Source organism: Manacus vitellinus, unplaced genomic scaffold, assembly GCF_001715985.3.
Source record: "Manacus vitellinus isolate BGI_N305 unplaced genomic scaffold, ASM171598v3 scaffold_3_pilon, whole genome shotgun sequence".
Lineage (NCBI taxonomy): Eukaryota > Metazoa > Chordata > Aves > Passeriformes > Pipridae > Manacus > Manacus vitellinus.
This window is the reverse complement of record NW_021940535.1, coordinates 36,349,030-36,372,164: the sequence shown is the minus strand read 5'-3', so window position 1 is coordinate 36,372,164 and position 23,135 is coordinate 36,349,030. Positions and strand designations below refer to the sequence as shown.

Genomic DNA, 23,135 nt, shown 5'->3' with positions numbered 1-23,135 from the left:
ATTAAACTGGAAAGCAGTAATATACTAAGTTATGCTATTCATTGGAAGGAGTGGAAGGCAAAAGTGACGTGCTGAGAGGAAGACCAAAAAACATCTAAATGTAGGCTGAAGATTTTAATTGGATAAATGGCATAGTAGCTTTAACATACCAACAGTAAAAAGAAGTACTTTTTTTCAGACACCTAAATGAGATGGTATAAATGCACAGAAAACAAGCCTAAGCAAACTATTTAAAAGCTGAAAGATGATTCACATTTGTGCCTTGATTTATTGATTCAGCTAAACATAGATTGAGTGCCTGCTCCATTTCACTGTAACCACAGTTTTCAACAAACTGAGAAGTTACCTATATAAAAAGAATGGTGTTATACAATTACATTAGCCTAAGTTTCTACTGTGGTTTTACGTGACTCTTCCACAACATCTGTCTCTTCTTATGTTTCAATGAAAGAGCAATTGACATCCATAAAATTGGATGTCAAATAATAAATAAAATTATTAACAATAAAATTTGCTCCCATGGTATCAAAATTTCTCCTATCATTATAAGAAAGGTGTGGTGACATTTGATGGTTTATAGATGAGAGATGATTTTGCAAGGAAGTAAAAATAAGGTTAATTGCATTTCTTTGTTCACCATGCTTTTAATATTTTTCCTGTTACGAGTGCTAGAATTAAAACTAGTTTAAAATATATCACTGTATTTTTATTCAGTGGCTGCTATCCGACAAAAAAGGTTTTCACTAGAATGTTTTCCATTATAAGAATTTTATTTTTTTCAGTTGTATGATTTTGAAAGTTAAGCAAAAAAATTGGTCTTGTAGTTCTCATTTATTATGAAAATCTGAAAAGCAGACATATAATGTTTTGATAGATGACACCAAGTTGGGGAGGGAGTGTCAATCTCCTGGAGGGTAGGAGGGCTCTGCAGAGGGACCTGGACAGGCTGGATAAAGGGGCTGAATCCACAGGTATCGTGTTTAACAAGTGGTGGGTCCTGCACTTAGGCCAGAACAACCCCCTGCAGCATTATAGGCTGGGGACAGAGTGCCTGGAGAGTGATCAGGTGGAGAAGGACCTGAGGTTTCTAATCAACAGGAAGCTGAACATAAGCCAGCAGTGTGCCCAGGTGGCCAAGAAGGCCAGTGACATCCTGGCCTGTATCAGGAACAGTGTGGCCAGCAGGATCAGGGCAGTGATTCTTCCCCTGCACTCAGCACTAGTCAGGCCACACCTGGAGTACTGTGTCCAGTTCTGGGCCCCTCAGTTCAGGAAAGATATTGAGGTGCTGGAGAGTGTCCAAAGACAGGCAACAAGGCTGGTGAAGGGACTCGAGCAAAGTCCTATGAGGAGCGGTTGAGGGAGCTGGGGTTGTTCAGCCTGGAGAAGAGGAGGCTCAGGGGAGACCTCATCACTCTCTACAACTTCCTGAATGCAGGTTGGAGCCAGGTGGGGGTTGGTCTCTTCTCCCAGGCAACCAGCAGTAGGACAAGAGGGTACAGTCTTAAGCTATGCCAGGGGAGGTTTAGGTTGGATATTAGGAAGAAATTTTTTGCAGAGAGAGTGATCATTGGAATGGTCTGCCCAGGGAGGTGGTAGAGTCACGGTCCCTGGAGGTATTTAAGAAGAGACTGGATGTGGCACTTAGTGCCATGGTCTAGTTGACAGGGTGGTGTTGGGTCATGGGTTGGACTTGATTATCTCAGAGGTCTTTTCCAACCTGGTTGACTTTGTGTGATTCTGTGAAAGAGGTGGTTTTTTTTGTTTTGTAGGTTGTGAGGTTTTATGGTGTACTCACTCTCTTTGGAAACAAGACCCCAATTCTGCTAAGAAAATGCTCATATTTTGACCACACCACCAGTTATTCCTGGTTCACATTACAGCCCAGCATTACAGCCAAAGATTAAGTAATACCTTCTATTTGTTAATTCCATAAGATCCACACTTGTAATATATATTTATTAAAAAACCCCAACCAAAACACTTTCCATATCATCTAAAAACCTGGATGTAAAAAAAAAGCAGTATCACAGATAGATTAAGAGCCTCAATTAATCTGGTATGTGGGAGATAAGAAATTCAATTTTTAGTGTTCATCTTTTAGTGTTCCTGCTGAAAGCGGAATCAAATATACCCTGCAGACCACACAGTTACACCCACATATTCCAGGCTTAATGCAAATGGTCTGTAATTCCTAATTTTAGTAGTACGACAATATCATCTCTCATGACTTCATTAATTCAAGAAGGAAATCATGTTAACATAGGGTTTTTTTAGCCATATTTAAATTTAGCTATATTAAAATTCCTTATATGAGGAACTCCTTATATGAGCTCCCTCCTTTTTTTTAAAAAATTTTGCAGATATGGCCTGGAACACCTTGCAGAAACAAGTTACAAAGGAATGACTGCCAAGGGAAGCTGGAAATCTGAGGTGTGTGACTGAACATAAAGAACTATTGGAAGAATTTGAGTCCAAATACCAAGATAAGAAGCTGCTATGAGTGGACTGTGGGGTTTCCACAAGTCTGCAGGAAATTAATCTCTGAACTGAAATGACCCCCTCACCAGCAAGCAACACAAAGTTACCCGGTTGTGGAAGGGTTTCTTTCCATAGTAAGTAAGATAGTGGGAAGAAAGCGGTGTCTCTAAAAGCTCCCGTTACATTGACACTATTAGTCTCTGCGTAAATAATAATTGCTCTCTACCATGGGCAGGCAACAATAAGGGCATGCAATTATACTTTAGGCAATGGGGTCCACCTACAAACAAATACACGTAGAGATTATTACAGTCATAAATATAGGTACTAAAAAATACCTAGCCTGACTCTTACATGAAATTAATTGAAATCAGATCCTTCCATCTTTGAGAAATAAATTACAGTAAATACAGAAAGAAAAATGTTTTGGAGTTTTTGTTTGGTTTATCTTTTTTTCCTGAAGTTAGTAAGGATTCAAAGCTGAAGGTCAGAAACTGAAAACAATCTGTAGGGTTAAAAATTAGACTCAACTTAAAAGCCCTTATTGATTAATCAAAATAATTTTAAGCGTGATACAACTTGATACTGCAAGCCTGGCAAGGATCAAAGACTACCAGAAACTAGAATATCTTCAAGACACTAAAACTGATCAGTGAATTAAAAGTTGCATTAAAGGAATATAAAACTGGTAACAAATTAATGTTCTACACCGTGAGCACTAGTGCTACATCTGATCTTGCTGAAGGTTCTCAGTATAAAATCTATTCAGTTCAGTACTTGTTTGAAAAAAAGAAGATACTTTTCTCAGTGGAAGACTAAGGGGCTTTGCAATGTAAAGAGAGATGAGAAAGGAAAAAAAAGAAAGATCTTTCACCTTTTCTGGTGTCAAATAGAACTCTTAGAAATGCTCAGGTTTTTTCTTAGAATTTTTTTTTTACCAAGTGGAGTTATTGATTGGGCAAATTAGATACTGCCTTGGGATTTTAGATCTGATCAATGCTATATGGTTTGTAAAAGATATCAGCAGGCACCAGGTTACATCTTGTATTATTTATTATCTTAGAAAAAAAAAGGTTAATTAAATTTCTGAATTTACCTCTTTAAAAGAAGAGGTGTGGAAAACTAATGAAGACACTCAAAGTTGAAGGTTATACCTCTATCATTCAGACAAAGTCCTATGTCTGTTTCAAAGTTCTCGAAAAAAAAATCTGATTTCAATGTCTGTTGCTTCAGTAAAAATCATTAAACAGCAGCTCTATGATCCTTAGAAGAACTCTGCCCTGAGACACACTTAAATCACAACTTTTGCTGTTGAATGTCTGCCCTGAAAAGTGCTAGAAAAGAGCAAAAGAAGTCTGACCTACAAAGATCCCAGAGTCACTTCAAAGCCTTGAATGTTAAAAAGGAGCACTGTAATAGCACTCTATGAGGTTATGAGCTGACAAATCCATAAAGTAAATCAGTCCCAGAGATCTCTGATTTGGGGAATGAGTTCAGTGAAACACTGCAGAACTGTGCATTTGTTATCTATGTCACATTATGCAATATGGTGCCAGGCTGGGATAGAAATTAGGAGAGTGGTATTAGCTCTGAGACACAGGGCTTGTGACTCCAGGTGCAATGTTACAGGATATTGCTGTGTTGCTTCAATGATTTGGTATCATTGTGCTGTCAAAATCTGTCAGCCTGCTCAGTTTTATAACCAGGCACTGCCCTGCAGGACAGAGACATGCCCTTAGTCACACTAATCCTATACTACTCATCAGGCTCTTCTCCTAGAGGGAGAAAAATGTCAAGTTCTCAAAGAATTTGAACAAAAAAATGCTTAATAATTCACATACAAACAGTTTCACTTATATGTGTTTCTAGAAAAATGATGTTTTTAGATTACAAATCCTCTGATTAACCTCTTGTCTTCACAAACAAGATTCCAAAATACAAGCAGGATTCTTCAATCCTTCTTCAAAATACTTTTTTCCTTCAAAGCACATTCAAATATATTATTCTATTTCACCAACTGTGGAATGAATACTTACATCTGGTTGCAGTATATGAATACAATGAATTATAAGCTTCCAATAATTGACAGTATGAAGATTAAAATAACTTCCTAATGTACTCATTTGAGAAAATAAAACACACTGAACGGTGTCTGCACTTACCTACAGTTGTGCATATTTTTTTGTCCCTTCTATATAAACTGCTTTTGAAAAATTATGCTTTTATTGAAAACTGACATTTCTGTTTAATCACTGTCTCAGTCTCAATTTCCTTAGAGATATACTTATGTCATGGGGTCAAAATTGGGCCTAAAGCAACCCTGTTTGAAACAATGCCTAAAAGGATGGAAAGTGTTGTTCGAGATACAAGAAATATAAATACAAAATTATCTTGTTCTGGGAAGTAAAAATGCCATAAAATTTACTGTTTACAAGCATTATTTAATTGCATAGTATCTCCACTGATATCCTTCAAGACTCCTGGGACTCAAATAATATTCCCTTACTGTCACTCATTAGTCAGATGAGACATTTCTTTGACTCAAATGCAACATTTAATAACAGTTCATAGGTCAACAAGGGGAGTAAATATCTTAAAACTGTGTCCTTTTGAGAGCTGTAGATACTCATTAAATAAAGGCCATTACCACTGTGCTTCTACATGGAACTAAATACTAGAAAAATTTATGCTTTGCCATTAGTTTTGAACAATTTCTTTCACAATTTTATTCTGTTTATGAAATAAATATTATTTCTATGTTTATTAAATTTACAGATATTCTACATTTTTTGGATCATGATTTGACATTCAGTGAACTCTTAAGTAAAATATTAAAGCAAACCTTTTAAAATTTAGTTTCTTCCTCTAGTTTCATGGAGGTGAGATAATCTGCTTCGAGGTTACCTGAGCCCAATGCAATCTCTAACTCCTACATTAATGTGAAGAGTTGCTTGTTTTTCATGCAGTTAGTGAGAAGAATCAATGTAGAAATACATAGTCTATTTTAAGCTGTGAAGTAGAATAAGTTCCTTCCTCAAACTTTATTCCTGAGTGACTTCCTATAGGAGTAGGGTCAATTATATTGATTTGTGAAAATTACATTTTAAACTACTTGATCCTAGAAATACAAATGTTCAGAATATATCAGCTGGCATCTGCAGCACCTCTGGTGCAGGTTTTCATGTTGACAGCACAGGACAGTAGGCTGCTCCACTAAAAATAACCAGGTAATTACAAAACCCACTGTAAGTCATCTATACCTGAGCTGTGGCACGTGCTGAGCTACACATTTCTACATTACTAACCCTCTCCTCTCTCCATTAGGCTGGTTAAAACCAATGACAATATCAAGGGAACAACTATGATGGTTTCCAGCTTTTGCTGAGAAGCAGCAGCAGCGAGGTAACAGGATTTGTGCTGCACCAGTCCTGAACAGCTGGAGGAGGTGGGATCCTGGCCCCAGCTGCCTGTTGCCCTTGGCCAGGTTTGTCTGTTGCTGCAGCTCTATCAACAGAGCCCTGCTTTGCTTGCCATGAGCTGGCCAGGACTTTCTGTCCTCCTGAATATCATTCTGTCTTTGCTCATTTGTGACTGGATGGAATTAATCAAATGGGTAAAAGGTCCACTGGAACTTCTTAATGAGATCCTGTGTGTGTTGGCCTTGTCACAGTCAGCAGAGGTAGTTACTAATGACAGGTTTCACCTTCTTTATACATCTGCATATTTTTTTCAGAAGTTTGTTTCAAATCTTTGAAAGAATCTCCCCCAACTATATTAAATACTAAATTAGCTTTTTTAATTAAAATATGCAAAGCAATTAACATTGATACCACAAAAATTATCTTCAACAAGTGGTTTTATTCTTTGATTGGTGCTTCTTTCCCACTGTGATACCTAGGACTTACTTCTTTTTTTTTATGATAGAAGCAACTTAAGTAGAGGTAGGAAACTTATGTTTAGATTATCAGAATAATAAAACATTATCATTTCTTTCACCAAATAATACTTACTTGTCTCTCTATAAGCACATTTAAACATGCACCATTTCTTCTAACTCATAAAATAAACCAGTACTGAGTGCTGATAAGGTACTAAAACAGGCATAGTGAATATACTGCACTTTATCTTCAACATATCTCCTGCAATGGATTGTATTCCCTTACAATTGCCACAGAGAAGATCCAAATATCTCAAAATCTCACTGGAGTAGCAAAGTTTTGACTATTTGTATCCAGATCTTTTCTGGTAATATTCCATTTGCCTGATGAACTTTCGCAGTGCTGTTAAACATTTTGTAATTTGAATTTAGATATATGGTGAGCTGGATATTGCAGTCTCTGTAAATAGCTGAAATGTCAATATCTTCCATTTGCATAAATATTAAGGGGGTTGAAGAATACTATATGTTTGCAACTAGTTCAACGTCCCATCACTTTGATTGGATTATTATCACATATACAGACGATTTTCTCCAGGGAATATGTAGTACAATTTCAGCAGAAAAAAAATCAAAACAATGGTAGTTGCAGAGAAATTCCATTAAGAAAATGAATTGGTTTTTTTCCAACAGCAAACCTTAACAAAAGAAAGTTCATGCTTGGCTATAGCACCCCTTTTATGATCCCTCAGTTTTATTGTTTCTATCATAATCTGAGATACTACTTTATTAGTATAATAACCTTAGACTTCTTGAATGTGGACAAGTAATGCAAATATTTAGAGACAACACCAGTGCATACCACAAACTATGATTTTTTAAAAGTGGCTTTTTACTCTGGTTTACTGTTTTTCTTCCACTGTGATATTTCAGGAGGAAGAGGAAGTCTTCCTCATTCTGCCTCTATAGATTATTTTCTCATCATATTGTTCATTGCTGTACCATTGTATGTATGGTGTTCACTCTCAGTTCAACTTCTAATGGATGGGATGACTTTAGGTAGAGACAGTTTCCTAAGCTGTCAAACTTGAGAATGTAATTATCTTTCTAAATTCTCTCCTCTTCATTGCATTTTCAAATAATCACTACCTACAGATAGTGATTTCATTGACATTAACTTTATTTTAAATCAAGAGATACTAAATTTGGAGGGAAATATATTGGTATTACAGTTTGAACTTGGAGAAGCTTCAGTATGACTTCCCATGATTATGTGCTGTTTAATTAGACTTTATTTGTGCAGACACTGCTAAGTAGAAACTCTAATTAAAATATTGATTTATGGATCCTTATAAGCAATATAACAGGTAACTGAAGCTGATCTGCAAAAAATCCCAGGTACAATAATGAGAATATTTTTTCATATCTCCAGGTAGAATTCTGTTTTCATTAAAAAAAAAGAAATTGAATAAGAATAATTAGTCATGCCTCCAATGTCTTCTATTCATACTTCCTTTAAAAATATCTTTAGGCTCCCTGGAGACAAGGGTTTAAAATAATATAAAATTAATGTCTGAAAAGTTTATTAGGATAATAAAATTTGGTGAAAATAAGAAGAGGGTAATGTGTCACTGCAATAAAAATAAAAGAAAGAGAAAACGTAAAGAATATTTACAAAACCTAGAAAAAGAAAATATTACTGATTGTCATATAGAAAATTCCATAAAAGTAATACATTTGAATATTAGCAGAGCAAAAAATAATCTCTGTAGACTCTTATTGATGGGAATAACTATCTAGTAAATCTTTGCTCAGGTTATTTTTTAAAAAAATAAACAAAAAAAATTAAATCCCTTTGTCCATCCTGAGGATGAAAAAAATAATTAAGAATTTCAACTGCTTGACTTGAACCCCTCAGAGACAATATCTCAGTAGAGAACAAATGTCTCTTTTTAACTCATTTTAGGTGGTGTGGTTTGTTTGATTTTCTTTTATTTCACTTCTTTTGTTTCCTGTTTAACAGAAGTATTTGAATATGTATTATTAAATTCACTACATGTAATAAAATGAGATTAGAATTATTTTTAAGTTGTTAAGGCAACTGTCTGTGCTGCAACATACTTAGTGTGATAATTACAGTACACAGTCAACAAGGATATAAACACTACCTGCACACCACTCACACGTGCCTGATGCAGCTAATATTTATTTTCCACAAAAGTTAGCTTACAAGTTAGCTTGCAACTGAAATTATGCAATCCTAAACTGCTCATAATTACAATATTTGGGTGTTACAATAAACACAGTTGAGTAATACAATAAAAATATAATTTGATCTTGGAGTTAAGATAAATATTTATTTTTGTACCTTATTAATTTTAATTAATGGGATCTATTTTTGTTTTAATTTTTTAATACAATAACAATTGAAAGTTATTTTTAAGCAATTATTTCTATTTTTCTTTACTTGCCTCATTTATGGATTTGAGCCTTTCTAGGAAAAAGAGCTGTATAAATATATCTCATTGCTATACAGTTACTTGATGAGTAGCCTGTTGTCATTTGTAGGTGTTTGGACTAATCCATGAAAAAAAATCTCCTAATGCCTGTCAAAGGGTTCATTGTTTTTATATTTCAGACAGACACATCCTAGGTTTTATCCTTAGATATTAAAGCCTACTGAAGTCTTTTATCTTCAAGGGTTTTAAATTATTCTTATAATATACAGAACATTTGAGAAGTAGCTACATTTTTAGTAGCTTATTTTCAGGGAAAAATATCATTTATCATTTAAAGATAAGGTAGTCAACATATGCACTGGAATATTTCAAGGCAGTTAACCAGGACAATATTAGAGATATTGTAGAATATCATACGGCAAATAAATTGCACCACTGGAACAACTAGAACTCCCTGCACAGATACAAATGAGTACAAATACACACACTGTCTTTTGCAAAGGTTTCTACTCTGTCTGGAAGTGCTATATTTGGTCATTGGATCCGAAGAGCATTGATTATTTCTACTCAGAATCATATTATAATTTAAAAACTGCTTTTACAAGCAGTTAATACTTTTTAATGAACAACAAAGGAACAGTCAATTTTTAATGAATGTCTCAGTTTTCACTTGTGAATTAATAACTAAATACGTTTTTTAAATAATTTTTTGATCATTACACATTTGAAGAAATGCCATTTCTAAAGAAAATTGATTATATATTCTGTACTTGTTTACATGAAAAGATAAATTATTTAATGCAGTCATATTTTTGAATTTTATTCTCATTTTGTGCACGTTACAAATTTTTTTTTTTTCGTGGATGCCATCCCATCAGAACAATAGGGTTGTATATTGATAGCTACCAATAGGGATGGCAGCAAAAAATGAAAATAGCCTCGCCTGGAGAATATCAAAGAGATAGGTACTGTATGTGAAGAGGGAAAATGGAAAGAAGATTTTAAGACTTTCTGTGGCTTTTAAGAGAAGCTGGAACATATACACCCTTACAGATATAATATATTCAAAATAAAGTGTTTTTTTCATTACCTTAATCAGAACCTGAATATGTCCCATGGCTTTTGATGACTTGAAGTACCAGAAGCTCATCACACAAGTCCTACTTGATTCTTTCCATATGGAACTCTTCACGTGGGCTTTTTCGTTTATTAGGCCTACTGCAGTGGCCTCTAGATACAGGAAGTGTCCTGAAATTAAAATATATGTCACTGAAAAATGTTTTAGACTTTCAAATTATACAATTACAAATATAAATTATTTAGTCAGAGGAAATTGTAAAAATAGATGCCTAGAGTTAATATTTTCCAATCCTGATATGGTTCTTGAGTTTGCCATCTTTATTTTTAATCAGAAGCATGATACATTCTACAAGTTTTCAAGTTCATTCTTTCCTTTGTACAAATAACAAATGTGTAGTTCACATAAACATAAATGTAGTATAAATAACAAACAAATTATAATTGCATATCTACTAAATTTTATGTATGACTTAGAGAAAAAAATTACTTCAGTAAACATGGAATAAAATGGGCTTATTGTAACTTTGACACTTCTCTGGCTACGCTACAATTGCAGATGTTTACCATAATATTATGGGATGAGAAATTTGTTTTTTCCCTCAGGTCAAGCATATATTAATGTGTTTAGTGACATATTCATGACAATACTTTAAAAACATTTATTACTAAAAAATGTAAATTAAATAATTTTTTTTCCCTATATATCTTTAAGTTTCTTGGGTTTTCTCCTTCAGCAGTTCATGTAAACATTCAGCAACTACTATCGCACCTTTGTGCAGTTCTACTGTGAAATATTTCAATTTAAGGTCAGTTCTGAGCTCAGCTTTGATATCATCTTTGTCTGAGCTGTAGGACCTTCAAAAGCAAAAGATGAAGGCACAGAGCTTGTAGCAAGGACAAGAACAGATAACTGGGTGCTTTGGCCAAACAAACCGGGAGGTGCACTACCACTAACAAAGAAGGCCCATTTATTTAAATTTATTTATTTAACATTATCTAAAATTAAACTATAAATAGACAATATGGGTAACTATAAGCTTCCTGAAAATAAACTTTGAAGGAACGGGACCCAGTGGACCTCACAGCTGAGCTAACTCACCCTTGCAAGCCCTTGCAAGTCTCAACCAGACCAGACGTCTCTCTCCAGACAAATATCAAATTATTTTTTTTGACTCATATGAGAAACACGTGATTTTTCCTAACTTAAAGTCATTGTACAATGATAATTAATACTTTTATATTGTCACACATTGAAAATGACACCCTGATTAGACATATTAGAACTCCCCTGATGCCTGAGAAGGGAGGTTTGAGACACTTCATGTAGTCAATTATGTCTCGTTTGTGAACTGAAAACATACCAGTTCTATTTCCAAAGGTGTGGTCCCCAGAAGGTCTAAGACTTTGAGGCGAGCTGATCCCTAGCACCCAGTTAAAATTGTCAGCCAGAGAATTTTTCCAGCCACATCTGCCGTTCTCAAAGGTGCAGGAAGTTCCACATTCCCTCTCGTCTGTATTATCCCCACAGTTGTCCTCAAAATCACAGCTTTGTTCTGGTCTGTAACAGTTGCCGTTCTGGCACTGCCGATGGCCGTGTGAGCAGGAGCCTGAAAAGAGAAGAATCACACTGGTGAATCACACTGCTATGCATCCCAGCAAGGTTATTGGGAGGTTACATCTCAGAGAGCTTGGTATTTAGGAGGACAAGGGTGGTCCAGAGCAGTTTTATTAAGGCCTTTGGTTCCCCTGAAGTGCCAATCCATTATCAGTTTATTTCTTTTGTATTTTGTCAAGTGATTGCCTAAATAAATTACTGTTTCCCTTGTAAAGCCTTGAAGGGCAAGCTCCAGCCAGGCATTCCTTCACTAACAAAGCTTTCTAGTTTGACTTAATTGCTGACATTCTCCTTTCATGTGGTAGAGGATTAAATCATTTCATTTCAGCTGCAAAGTTCAGCCTACTTTAAGAGCTCTAATTTGGAAGAAAAAACTTTTCTATTTTAACTAGAGAGGTTTGCCTTTTAATGGACTTATTTTTTTCCTGACAAGTTCAGTGGGTTGATGGTGTCCTCTTTGTGCAGTATTCCTGGTATTATTCAGGGGTAATTCTACTATTGTACAGTCTAAAGATTGTAAGACTCAGATCACAGGATCCATTTCCAAGTTTCATGTTTTCATTTCAGATCAGTTTCTGCAGGACTCTGGATAAAACACAGCCCCTTCACTACATTCTATAATCAAGAAAAAAGACCCAAAATTCTTAAATGTAGCCCTACCCATTTACTTTGTACATTCTGCTCTTCCCCAGATAAATAAACAAGCATAATTTTATTTAGGACTAGAAATATATTAGCTCAACAGAAATAAAATTAGAATATGCACATATATGAAAGGTGTACAAGTGTGGGGAGAATGTGAGTTAATGGCTACCGAAAATCACATGGTGCTAAAAACTTGTTTCCATTGCCACTGTATTAATTTCAAGGAGGTCCTGATGGAGTTAAATGAAATTCACATAAGGTTGGATTTTATTAAGAGATCAGAAAAACTGATTTATTAATAAAAAGAGAATAAGAGATGGGGTATTCATTTGGCAACCTCTGTCCCTAGGCTTTTGTTTAAGCCAGACTCTAAATAACAAATACCCCAAACAAAGTGAAAAAACGTTCCAGACCCCTTTGGTGTAGGCTTTCGGTAAAGTGAAAACAAATCTTGAATTTCTAGATGTTAGCTAAAGAATACAAGTGTTAACCTTTTTTTTTAAAGTAAAAAACCTCCTAACACAATACTTATTAAAAATTAATAAAAATACAAATAAATATGAGAATACCATAGAAATATCTAGCAAATTTTCTAGGGAAAATATTAATTTTTAATTCCTGATTACTTAGTAACATAAAAATATGTATCACGTTTGCTCCAGAAGAGTGTGCATGATTTGGCTTTTAGCACTTGCTCAGAGAAAGGAGGAAAAATATCTGAACAGAAAGAAGCAAACTAGAATAAAAATGTGATACTCATTGAAAGTCAAGAACATCAGGCAAAAGTCTCCAGACCTGGAGGCAAGAAAAACAGGTAATCTCTGACTAAAAGAAAAAGACTTATTCGAAGTCCACAGTTACAAGTTTATGAAATCATCAGTGGTTTTTTATTAGGACACAATCTGTGAAAATGGTTCTGGTTAAAAGAATGGTGCAATTGTATCAATGAATCAGCCAGTGTCTGTCAGAAACCTTTATCAATCTGCTTCAGATTTTCAATCATCTCTCCTGTTTCCAAAAGGGTGACAGAGTTGTGTTGTAAAATTGCTGCTTAAGTTAAATGACATATACTTGTAGGAGCTATTTATTATAATCCTACATTCTTTTATGTGATTGCAGCAAGAATTTAGCAACACACTTATTTTGTCAGCAAACTAGGGATTTAAATTTCAGGATGTAGTTTATGCCTTGAAATACTATTCCTTGCAGTTCAAAGATCAATAATTGCAATAACTATTGCATTTTGAGGTCCCTTTGTAGCATTACTTCCAATTTCAGGTTGGAAAAAAAAAAAAGTTGAAAAGTGGAAGTCTTTGTTCCCTGAGGAAAAACAAAAAAATCCATCTTGAATCCTGGCATGAATGAATCTTTTCAAGCATGTGTAATGAATGATATTACACTGCCTAACTCAGTCCGTAACGTGACTTGTTTCTGGATGTGCTTCCATAGTATGGCTTCTCTTTAAGTGACATTACTTTATAAGGCTTTATAACTGTAGCAAAAAACACCAAAAACAAAACACCCAGAACTCCAAACAAACAAACCTCCCCCAAAAACCAACCCTGAATCTATATGAAAAGGGTTTTTTTAGAACTCTCTTCCTTTCCTCCCTACTTTTTCTCAATCCTAACTATTCAAACATTCTGTTATATAGATTCTTGTGGGTATGAGAGAGATATTTAATTGAGAGGAACTTAACAAAGTTCAGTAAGTTTTTCCTGCAATCAGAGAAGATCGGATTTTCCTCCAATCTTGAAGATTATTAGCAAGTAGACTTTTTGTGTGGTAACTGCATCAAATTAGGCTGCAGTAAGTCCAAAGGGGCTCCTAATGTCTTTCAGATCAATAATCTTTGAACTGAGGAGGATTTACACAACAGAGGAAAACTGCTACACCAGTCAATAATCCCCTTGTTTTATATACCCTGAGCAAAATCAACAGGTGGAACACTTATATCTAAAAATATGTAGTTAGGACAAAGGTGAATCTCTTTATTTTATTAAGAAATACTCTTGAATGTATTTTGAAAAAAAAAAAAGTGTCGGCAAATATCAAGAGAGAAAATAAAGTTAGTAACAGAACTGAAATATGGCTTATCTTCTATATCAATGAACTTCGGATAAAGTTAACATGGTATATAGCTTGTACCACTGAAGCAGAACAGCAATAAATTATAGAAAATATATTCCTATTAAGAAACAGGCTCTATGTGTGTCACTTAAGTAATCTTCAAACTCTGGTAAGAACAGTTGTTTTCTTAAAGGAGTAAATCCAAATGTGAAAAAATTCTTTAATCTTTGAAACCATAGCCTGCTTCAAAACAAGGTTTTTCTATGAGATAATTAATATTTTATATCACCCTATATCAGAGTAATAATTTTATTGCATGTTTACCTCCTCTGTTAAAATAAATAAAAATAATATTTTAAATCTCTAAAATATATTAACTCCATTAATATATGCTAAGACGATGCACATTATTTATTATTTTCTTTCGCCTTAGAAGATGGAGACATTTGAGAAGGACTTAATGTTTTCCAATATCACTTAAAAGTTCTGAAGATCTTCAGGTGGTCTTCCTATATCTCTGTTCAGATACTTCACATACCTATTTTTTTTACCATCCAAATCCTTTATCAGTTGTTTGTTTCCTTCATAATATTTAGTTTTCCCTTCATTTCAGGATAAGAATCATTCATCCTTCCTTTTATGTATATAATAGATATTAGATATAGGGCAGTTTGTTGGGTTTTTTTGTGGTTTTTTGTGGGTTTTTTTGTTGGTTTTTTTGTTTGCTTGTTTGTTTGTTTGTTTTGTTGTTGTTGTTTGGTTTTTTTTAAATTCCACGTATCACTTTACCCTCAAAATCCACTACAGGTTCTCACAGGTGTTTGGACTCATATCTGAGTATATAACCCTTTCATTTACATTCGGTATTGATGAAAACAAATTGTGTCATATTTGTTGGATTGGCCATGAAAGATTCCTGAAGGAGTTTTCTCATTACACTTTTACATTGAGTGACCACATAGAGCCCAATTAATGTAATTTATTAGAGACAAGATTAAGAAATAACTAGATCATGTTATTGATCATGTTCTGTAATTACCTGTAAGTAGACAAACAGTGATAGCAGAAAACTCTAATTTTATACAAAAAAGCCCATCATTACATGTTGGAAAACTGAAGTTACTGAAGTGCAAATTAAAATTAAATGGTTGAGCAATTAACCATTGAATAGATAACCAAAGACTGTGATAAATACTTTATCAGTTAAAGGCTTTAAATAGATACCGATTTTCTTCCCAAGAGATATGTTTTAGTTTAAACTAAAATTATTTGACAAATCAAGGAAAGCTCTAGATGAAAACATAGTTAGTGTTATATAGGAGGTTAAATTAAATATTAATTATTAACCTTAATTTGCATATAATATATAATTTGCTTATAAGATTTTGGGAATTTATAACAGATAAACTAAGCATTTGTCCATGCCTATAGTACCTGCAAAATAGAGAGGAAAATCTAAGATCTCTCCAATAGATTTCAATCTTCTTGAAGCTGGTCCTTTAAATATCTTTGCTTATTAGAAGTAATTTAAATATGATAACTAAACTGATAAAGAACTTCTAGAAATTTGCAAAAATATGATTGTAAGAGTTGGACTTGATAGTCTTAGAGATCTTTTTCAGCCTTAAGAATTCTATGATTCTACGACTACATATGGGATTACACTAGTTATGACTAGTTATGAGCATTTAACAGTTAATCTCATAATTTAAACTTGTTTGTTTATTAGTTTTTATTGTATATCAACATTGCTTTAAAATCACTAGGAAGGTAATTCATGTTTTGGAACAACAGGAAACAGATTGATGATAAGGATATTCTAAAAGTCATTAAACTTGTTCTTCTTAAATTTATTATAATTAATCTTATCAACATCCATAATTAATGAATGGGACAGTTTACAATTATCAGAATTATCAGAATAACCTATTGGTGGGCATGAAAAGCTAGATCTGTTTCAAAATATTTTCAGAAGATTTTATTTACATTCACATAACTAGAAGCTCCTAAATCAAAGCTAGAGCTCCTGTAGAACCATAATCTGACATAGAGGCCAGAGTAATTAATCAGCAGGCTAAGAGTGTGACATCCCAGGGATAGGGGCTCTCTGGATAATTTAGATCTCTGAGCTTGTTCCCTGCAACAATTACTCCATTATCATTCCTGCTCTGAGTTGACATTACTGTATGACTGAAATCTATGTGTCCTTAAAAAAAAATAATTTGTTAACAAGAACGTCTTTCCCCTAATATCTCACCAGTATAACCCAAGGACACAGAGTAAAGTGCTTTCATCACTGTTGATGATGCATAGTAATACTGACTTGGTGGTGCAGGAAAGTGAAAAATTTATCTCATTTCAAAAGCAAAGCTTTAGAAGTTACAAGAATTTTTAAAGACTTTCAGAGGTTGAAGTGTTGGGGGAAAAAAGAAGATTTAAAAACTATTACACTTTATCAGCCTTAGTGTTTTTTTTGTTGTTGTTGTTTTTGTTGTTTTGGTTTTCTGTTTATTTGTTTGTTTTTGGTTTTTGGTTTTTTTTTTGTTTTGGTTGGTTGGTTGGTTTTGAAATAACCCTTTTTTTCTAGGATTGAGTACAAACATTTGGTTTCATAAGCCTTTCAAGTACTTTGACATATTGATTTGTATCATGAGCAACTGAAAGTTTAAAAATACAACAGCTTCATTTAATTTACAAAATGGACTTTTAGAAGAAACTGTTAACCTTCTAAGTTACTACCATTACAAAGAGCAGAAGAAGACTTCAACAACAACCAAAGCATCCTCAGCTGATTCCTCATGTTGTCTATGTCCACATACAAACACAAGAGAACTCTTTTCTTGTAATCAGATCCTGTAATATTCAACCTCAGAAACACTAAGAATCAAAAACACAAACTGCAAGGTAGCCTATTACTGTTCAATGTTATTGTCTCTGTCCACAACAGAGCACTGAAGAACCTTCTTTGTTCTGTTTGTTTGTAGTTTTTTATTAGAAAAGTATGGGCTTTTATCAGTTGCTCAATACACTATAACACATACCCAATCTGTGACCCAGTCAATGGGTCCTAACATGGTGTTTTGCTTTAATTAAGTTTACCAGAATTTCTGGAGAATTTGAGTAGCCTCTTCAGACCAAGTTTACTGCATATACTATAGGCATAGCATATACTATAGGCTAAAGACAACGCTGTAAAGAAAAAAAGCTTCATTCTCAAGTGCTTAGATGCATGTGAATGTGCATTCACTAAAAAGAAATAAAACCCCCAGGTTTTGATTAGAGAAGGAGGTGTTAGGTCTTTTTAACTCATTTATTCTTACATAACTTGTATACTAATACTGTCAGTAGTAAAAGTAATGCATACTTTCCACATCACTCAAGTAATTCTACACCTGTTTATTCTCTAAATCATTCTAGTAGGTCCACTTAAAAGGAAATTTTTAGTTAATCTCTTCAGGTGGGAAATTCCCATGCAGAATAAGAAGAGACCTAGACCTGGATTCACTGACAGATTGTAATAGCATCAAGACCAGTTTGTTCCTTGCCAGAAAACTGAAACAAGATACAATACATGTTAACATTATTATTCCAGTCCTAAGCAGGTGGTTTATGTCTCCAACATAAAGAAAAGGACAGACAAGGAAAACTGGTGTAACAGGACATTCACTTGATGTATCAGTTCTTATATAGAATATTCCCTTTCCAAAGCCAAGTTGAAATTTATAGCCTATCTTTTTGAGGATGGACAAAGAGAAAAGTAATCCACATATAGTTTTTAAGCAAAGCTTTTTCAGAAAAAATAGTAATCATCATATGCATCTACTACAGTGAGGAAAATTAATACTAACTAACATGAAATGCTTAATTCTTAATTCTTAAGTTCACCTGAGTTTATTCTTAGAAAAAAAACATAAATAAATGAAACCTAAATATTTACTAATTAACTCCTTAGCAAAGACATAGAAAGATTCCTAAGGTATAAAGTCCACAATCTAAAAATATGTTGAAAAGCTGTAGCATGGCCTTTAGAAGTACAACTCAACAGCTAACATAAAATGTATGACTGTACATCAACATCTTGCCTGAAGCAGATTAAAAAACTATTACATTTATCTGAAAGCCTGGACTGGTGCATAATTGGTGACATCTCTACCTTAGAACCACAAGTGGTTTCTCTGTGACCTCCAGTTTAATGGTCCTGTTGTTATCTGACTGTCTGGAGGGTGGAAGAAGGTGTGGCATTTGCATTTCATGGTGCCTAGTGCAGGCTCTGGTCAGTGGTTTCACCTCCTGCTTTTCTGATGGGAGAAAAATCTGGAGATTGAATCTAAAAGATGTCTTGAAGTAAAGCAGAAACCCATAAATCAGAACAGTTTGAATATGAGGAATGGGTTGCACAAACTCTGAATAGCTGAGGTATACCAGAAGGGAATTTCTACAAGGAGATCAAAGGAAAGTTGGGTAGACTGAACTGAAAGCATTTGATGATGTTATACCTCAGTCTGAATGAGAAGAGATCTTCACTGGCTGCACTGGAACATAGGTTCCTTTCATATTCTTCACCACACTCCAAGCTGTTGCCCAAAGTATATAGTGGAAGCTGTGCAGTGATAAATTCCCTTTGTACAACTTCCCAGAGCTGCTGTACTGTGCTCAGTAAATTTGACAGCTGGAATATGCTTCCCTGAAATCCTACTCAAAGCCTGACCAATCAGTTCTCATTTACAGTCACAGACCTGACTCTGAGATCAGAGGGCAGGACACTGTGCTGGTCAGATCTGACCTAGGTAGAGAAGATAGTGGACATGGAGGCCCAGAACCTGAGAAGAGCTGTTTCCACAGCTGAAAGCATGAACAAAAATATGGTTAGAAATCCTTCTCTGCCAAACAAAGGTATAAAAAACCATGGCTTAAGCAGTAAATAGTCTTTGTATTTATTATATGTCCATAAGAGCTCAGATGTCTCTTCCATGAACTGACATTTTCTTTGCCAAGTTATACATCTTTGTCTTATCTTCACTTTTGAATCCTGAACAGTCTTATGCCAAATTAAATCCATTACTGGACCACCTCATAATGTCTATCTATTATCATTTGGGCAGCTCCACTATTTACAAATGTCAGTCTGCTCCCTTAAGTCGTCTGTATTAACATTCCAGCAGCTGAGGTCACTTGGTCCATGCAGCCTGGAGGAGACTGAGGGGAGACCTCACTGCAGTTACAACTTCCTCACGAGGGGAAGAGGAGGGACAGGCACTGATCACTTCTCTGCAATGAATAGTGACAGGACCTGAGGGAATGGCCTGAAGTTGTGTCAGGGGAGGTTTAGGTTGCATATTAGGAAAAGGTTCTTCCCCCAGAGGGTGGTTGGGCACTGGAACTGGCTCCCCAGGGAAGTGATCACAGCACCAAATGTGACAGAGTTCAAGAAGCATGTAGATGATCCTCTCAGGCACATGGTGTGACTCTTGGGGATGGTTCCGTGCAGGGCTAAGGGTTAGACTTGATGGTCTTTGTGGGTCCCTTCCAATTCAGTGTATTCTGTGATTCGACAATACAAATGTAAATTACAAAGGAAACTGCTTTGGAGTATTCTCAGTTATGTACAGATGGGATGGAAGTGTGAAAAAGATGCAAGAAACATAATTTCTGCAAGCAATTACAGCATTTAAACATTTATTCTATAGTATTCTTAAGTTATATTCTTTAGAAATAACTTGAGTAAGAGTCAGGTGTAGGAGAAACTAAAAACATCCAAAACTGATTAAATTGAATCTCATGACCCCTATGAATCGTCATCTGTCATTGCTCAGAAGGAATAAGTTTCAGGACTGATGTATTTACACTTTATTACAAAACTTTCTATCTGTATTAGACAGAATGCTATAGTGAGCTGAAGAGGACATGATGATTAAAAGATTTTATTGATGTCTTGAACAGCCTTCCACACACCTTTGAGCCTCCACTGAAGGGGTCAACAGGAAAATGAAAAATATCTTTTGCTAGATGGAGGAGAAAGATACCAACAAACTCTTTAATCACTCGGTATTATAAAGAAACATAGCTTCTAATATGATCAGCTTTTGCCTTTTCTCTGTGTTACAGTCCTTCTCAGGCAAAAAAACCCCAAGATTCTCTCTTTCTCAGAAAGAAAAATATTAACACTATACCCATAAAGTTGCCATAAGTCCTTTGAGGTGAGGTTCTGTAAGCAACAATTACATTTGGAACTGCTATGCTCTAATGTCATATTGTTAATATCTCCTAGTGATATTAAGTAGTTCAGTTCCTTATCTTTTTTCCAGACAGTCTGAACAATTAAGATCAATGCATTTTTTTTTGTTATCCTCGATTAACATTATTCCAATCCAGAACAATCATTTATTCCCCAAAGCAATAATAACTTTATTAACTGTACCTCCATTCAGCATGTGTTCACATTTATCAGTGCACTTTGAGGTAAGCAAATAGTAACACATCTGCTTAGTAAGTGTCTGAACATGGGAACAGAAGAATAGTTCTCGGTTAAAAAGAGAGCCCTGATGAAATTGTTTTATGCCACTTCACAGGAACTGGGGTTTTAAAAGGAATTGCTCAAATCACTAGGTCTATTTCACTTTTATGAAAGGCAACGACCTCAAGCAATTTCTCTGTGTTCAATTCAATCAGTACCTTTCTCCACTGCTGTTACTGAAATGCTATTTTCAGGTTTTCAGATAAGGAACCCTTTTAGCATCTAGCCTAAATTTATTCATGGCCACTTCAGATACACTGATCTCTATGTAAGCTCTGCCATTCAGCTTTCCTTCCCTTGGAAGAGAAGGTAAAGGAAATACAGAAGTAGAAACATACCAGAAACCCAAAAAACAATACTGCTCAAACCCTTCATATTAACCTAGCTCAAACCTTCATCTCAAAGTCCAATAGAAGCTGAAAACTTTCTTACATAATCCTCTTTTGAAGCTTTGACAATTTCAAAATACAAAACCACAAGAAAGATTTTTCCTGTGTCATGTCTGCTTTGTGACATATAGTTCTCAGAAACTTGAGGGTGGGCATCCAAATTGAATTTTTTTTTTTAATCTAAAGTAAATCTCTGAGTCTTTCCAGCTTCATACATTGGTAGATCGTGTTTTGTATGCACCAGAATACTGAATACTGGCCTGGTTAAACAAGCACTCAAATTAACCATTTCAGCTCTTGAAAATCTTTATCTCCATTAACAGGTAAATATTCTCTCAAAACCTAGAGTTTCAATATCCTGGGATATTCTCCAGGGACAGAAGTAAAGAACTGTAGTAAAGCTGTGTTATAGCAGCCTTGGCACTTTAGCTCATGACTGGAATAGCTTTTTGATGAATGTATAGCATCTAGTTGGAAGTAGTTCTCTTGGGCATTTACATTTGAATGCATATATATATATATATACATCTCCTAAAAGTCACTATGCAGGGTCACAGAAATTGATTCCAAAGGAAGTAAGTTGTAGGATGTGTATGAATCTATCTGTGTCCCTGCTTGGCACAACAGTGCAGCAATAGTTCTGCTATAGAAAGGATCTTTTCCTTCTTATATATAGAGAAAGAGGTAAGACTTTAGCTTAAGATACTATTTATCAAGGATTTGTTATTTTATTATAAAAAATATTTATGAATAACAATAGTTTCTCTCTTGGATAGTGATTTTTTGTTTTCTGTATCAGTTACTGATTATTCCTGATCACTAGAAAAAGTAACTTGCTATCTAGCATTCTAATTGTTAGGTTTTGTCTATCCCACTAAAACATTTGTGTTCAGATTTATGAATACTCGGCAAGCAGGCTTAAAAGCTTAAGATCAAAATCATTCCTGAGTTTCTGAACATGGAATAATTATAATTTGCTATTGATATTGTCACGCGAAAGGGGACTGGTGTAGCCGTTACTCATTTTCTCAGTAGGAAAATACTTTCTTTAGAGCAAACATTCTGCTTGCACAGAGCCTTTCTGTGTGTGCCATTGAGGTTTTTTGCAGAAGCAAGAAAAATGACAAAATGTCCCAAGAAGAGTTATTTCAAACCTGTTTCCCAAATTTATTCTCAAACAGTTTGATAATTAGACATCAGTACTTACTCTAGGATTGTATCTTTAGATACACAGGGGAAAGCCAAAAGTACAGTCTCCATTGGAAGGGACAGAGTAGACATAACTCCTGGTCTGGTGTACAGGGTGTGTTCCTTTTAACCTCAAGAAACAAATAGTTAATTTTTACTTGATCATGGCTAGGCTTCGTGAATGAAGATTTGGGAAGGGCTCTACCCATATTTGTTACAAGTGCGTTGGTGGCTAAAAAGGCCAATATGAGATAGACACGTCCGATTGCAGAAGGCACAGCAGAAAGACTCCTTAGGTGGTAAATTCTGCAAGACACGATTCTTTCTGTGTTGTCTTTTCTCCTCGAGAGTGATCCTGCGTGCGTTCTCAAAAGCATCAGCAGCGTTAGTGTGTCTATTTTTACTTGATAATTGGCTGTTAAATAGCCACATGGCTATAGACGTTTCTGTTTATGAATGTCATATTTCTCTTTTTTAAAAAAATCAAATAGCAATTTGTTAAATGAGGAACTATTCTGTCAAATTTTGACACAAAAAGTTGTTATAGATAAGCATTTACTTTGCATAAGCTTCTTTTATCTAAAACTGAAGAATATATATATTTTAAAGCAGACAGAGGACATGATGCACTGCCATCACATGTAAAGCAAATCTTAACTAATCCAGGAAAAGAGAGAGGCCTGTAAGAGATGATGAAAATAGAACTAATGAGTTTAAAAGAGTCCTAAACTAAAAACTTAGGTGGTATTCAGCTCACAGAGACATATACTAGTATGTTTAGATGTAGACAAGCTAAGTGTCCAAGTTGCCCTTAAAA

At 34.8% G+C, this 23,135-nt stretch overlaps 1 protein-coding gene across 1 annotated transcript in view; it reads right to left on the bottom strand.

Annotated features, from left to right (window-relative positions):
* MALRD1 (MAM and LDL receptor class A domain containing 1) overlaps window positions 1-23,135 on the bottom strand; it is a 243,159-nt gene that overhangs the window by 105,480 nt on the left and 114,544 nt on the right. Inside the window, exons 26-27 of the mRNA XM_025895435.1 lie at window positions 11,259-11,504; window positions 9,908-10,065 (exon numbers count right to left, since the gene is read on the bottom strand). Coding sequence (XP_025751220.1) covers window positions 9,908-10,065; window positions 11,259-11,504 — 404 coding nt within the window. The remainder of the gene's footprint in view (window positions 1-9,907; window positions 10,066-11,258; window positions 11,505-23,135) is intronic.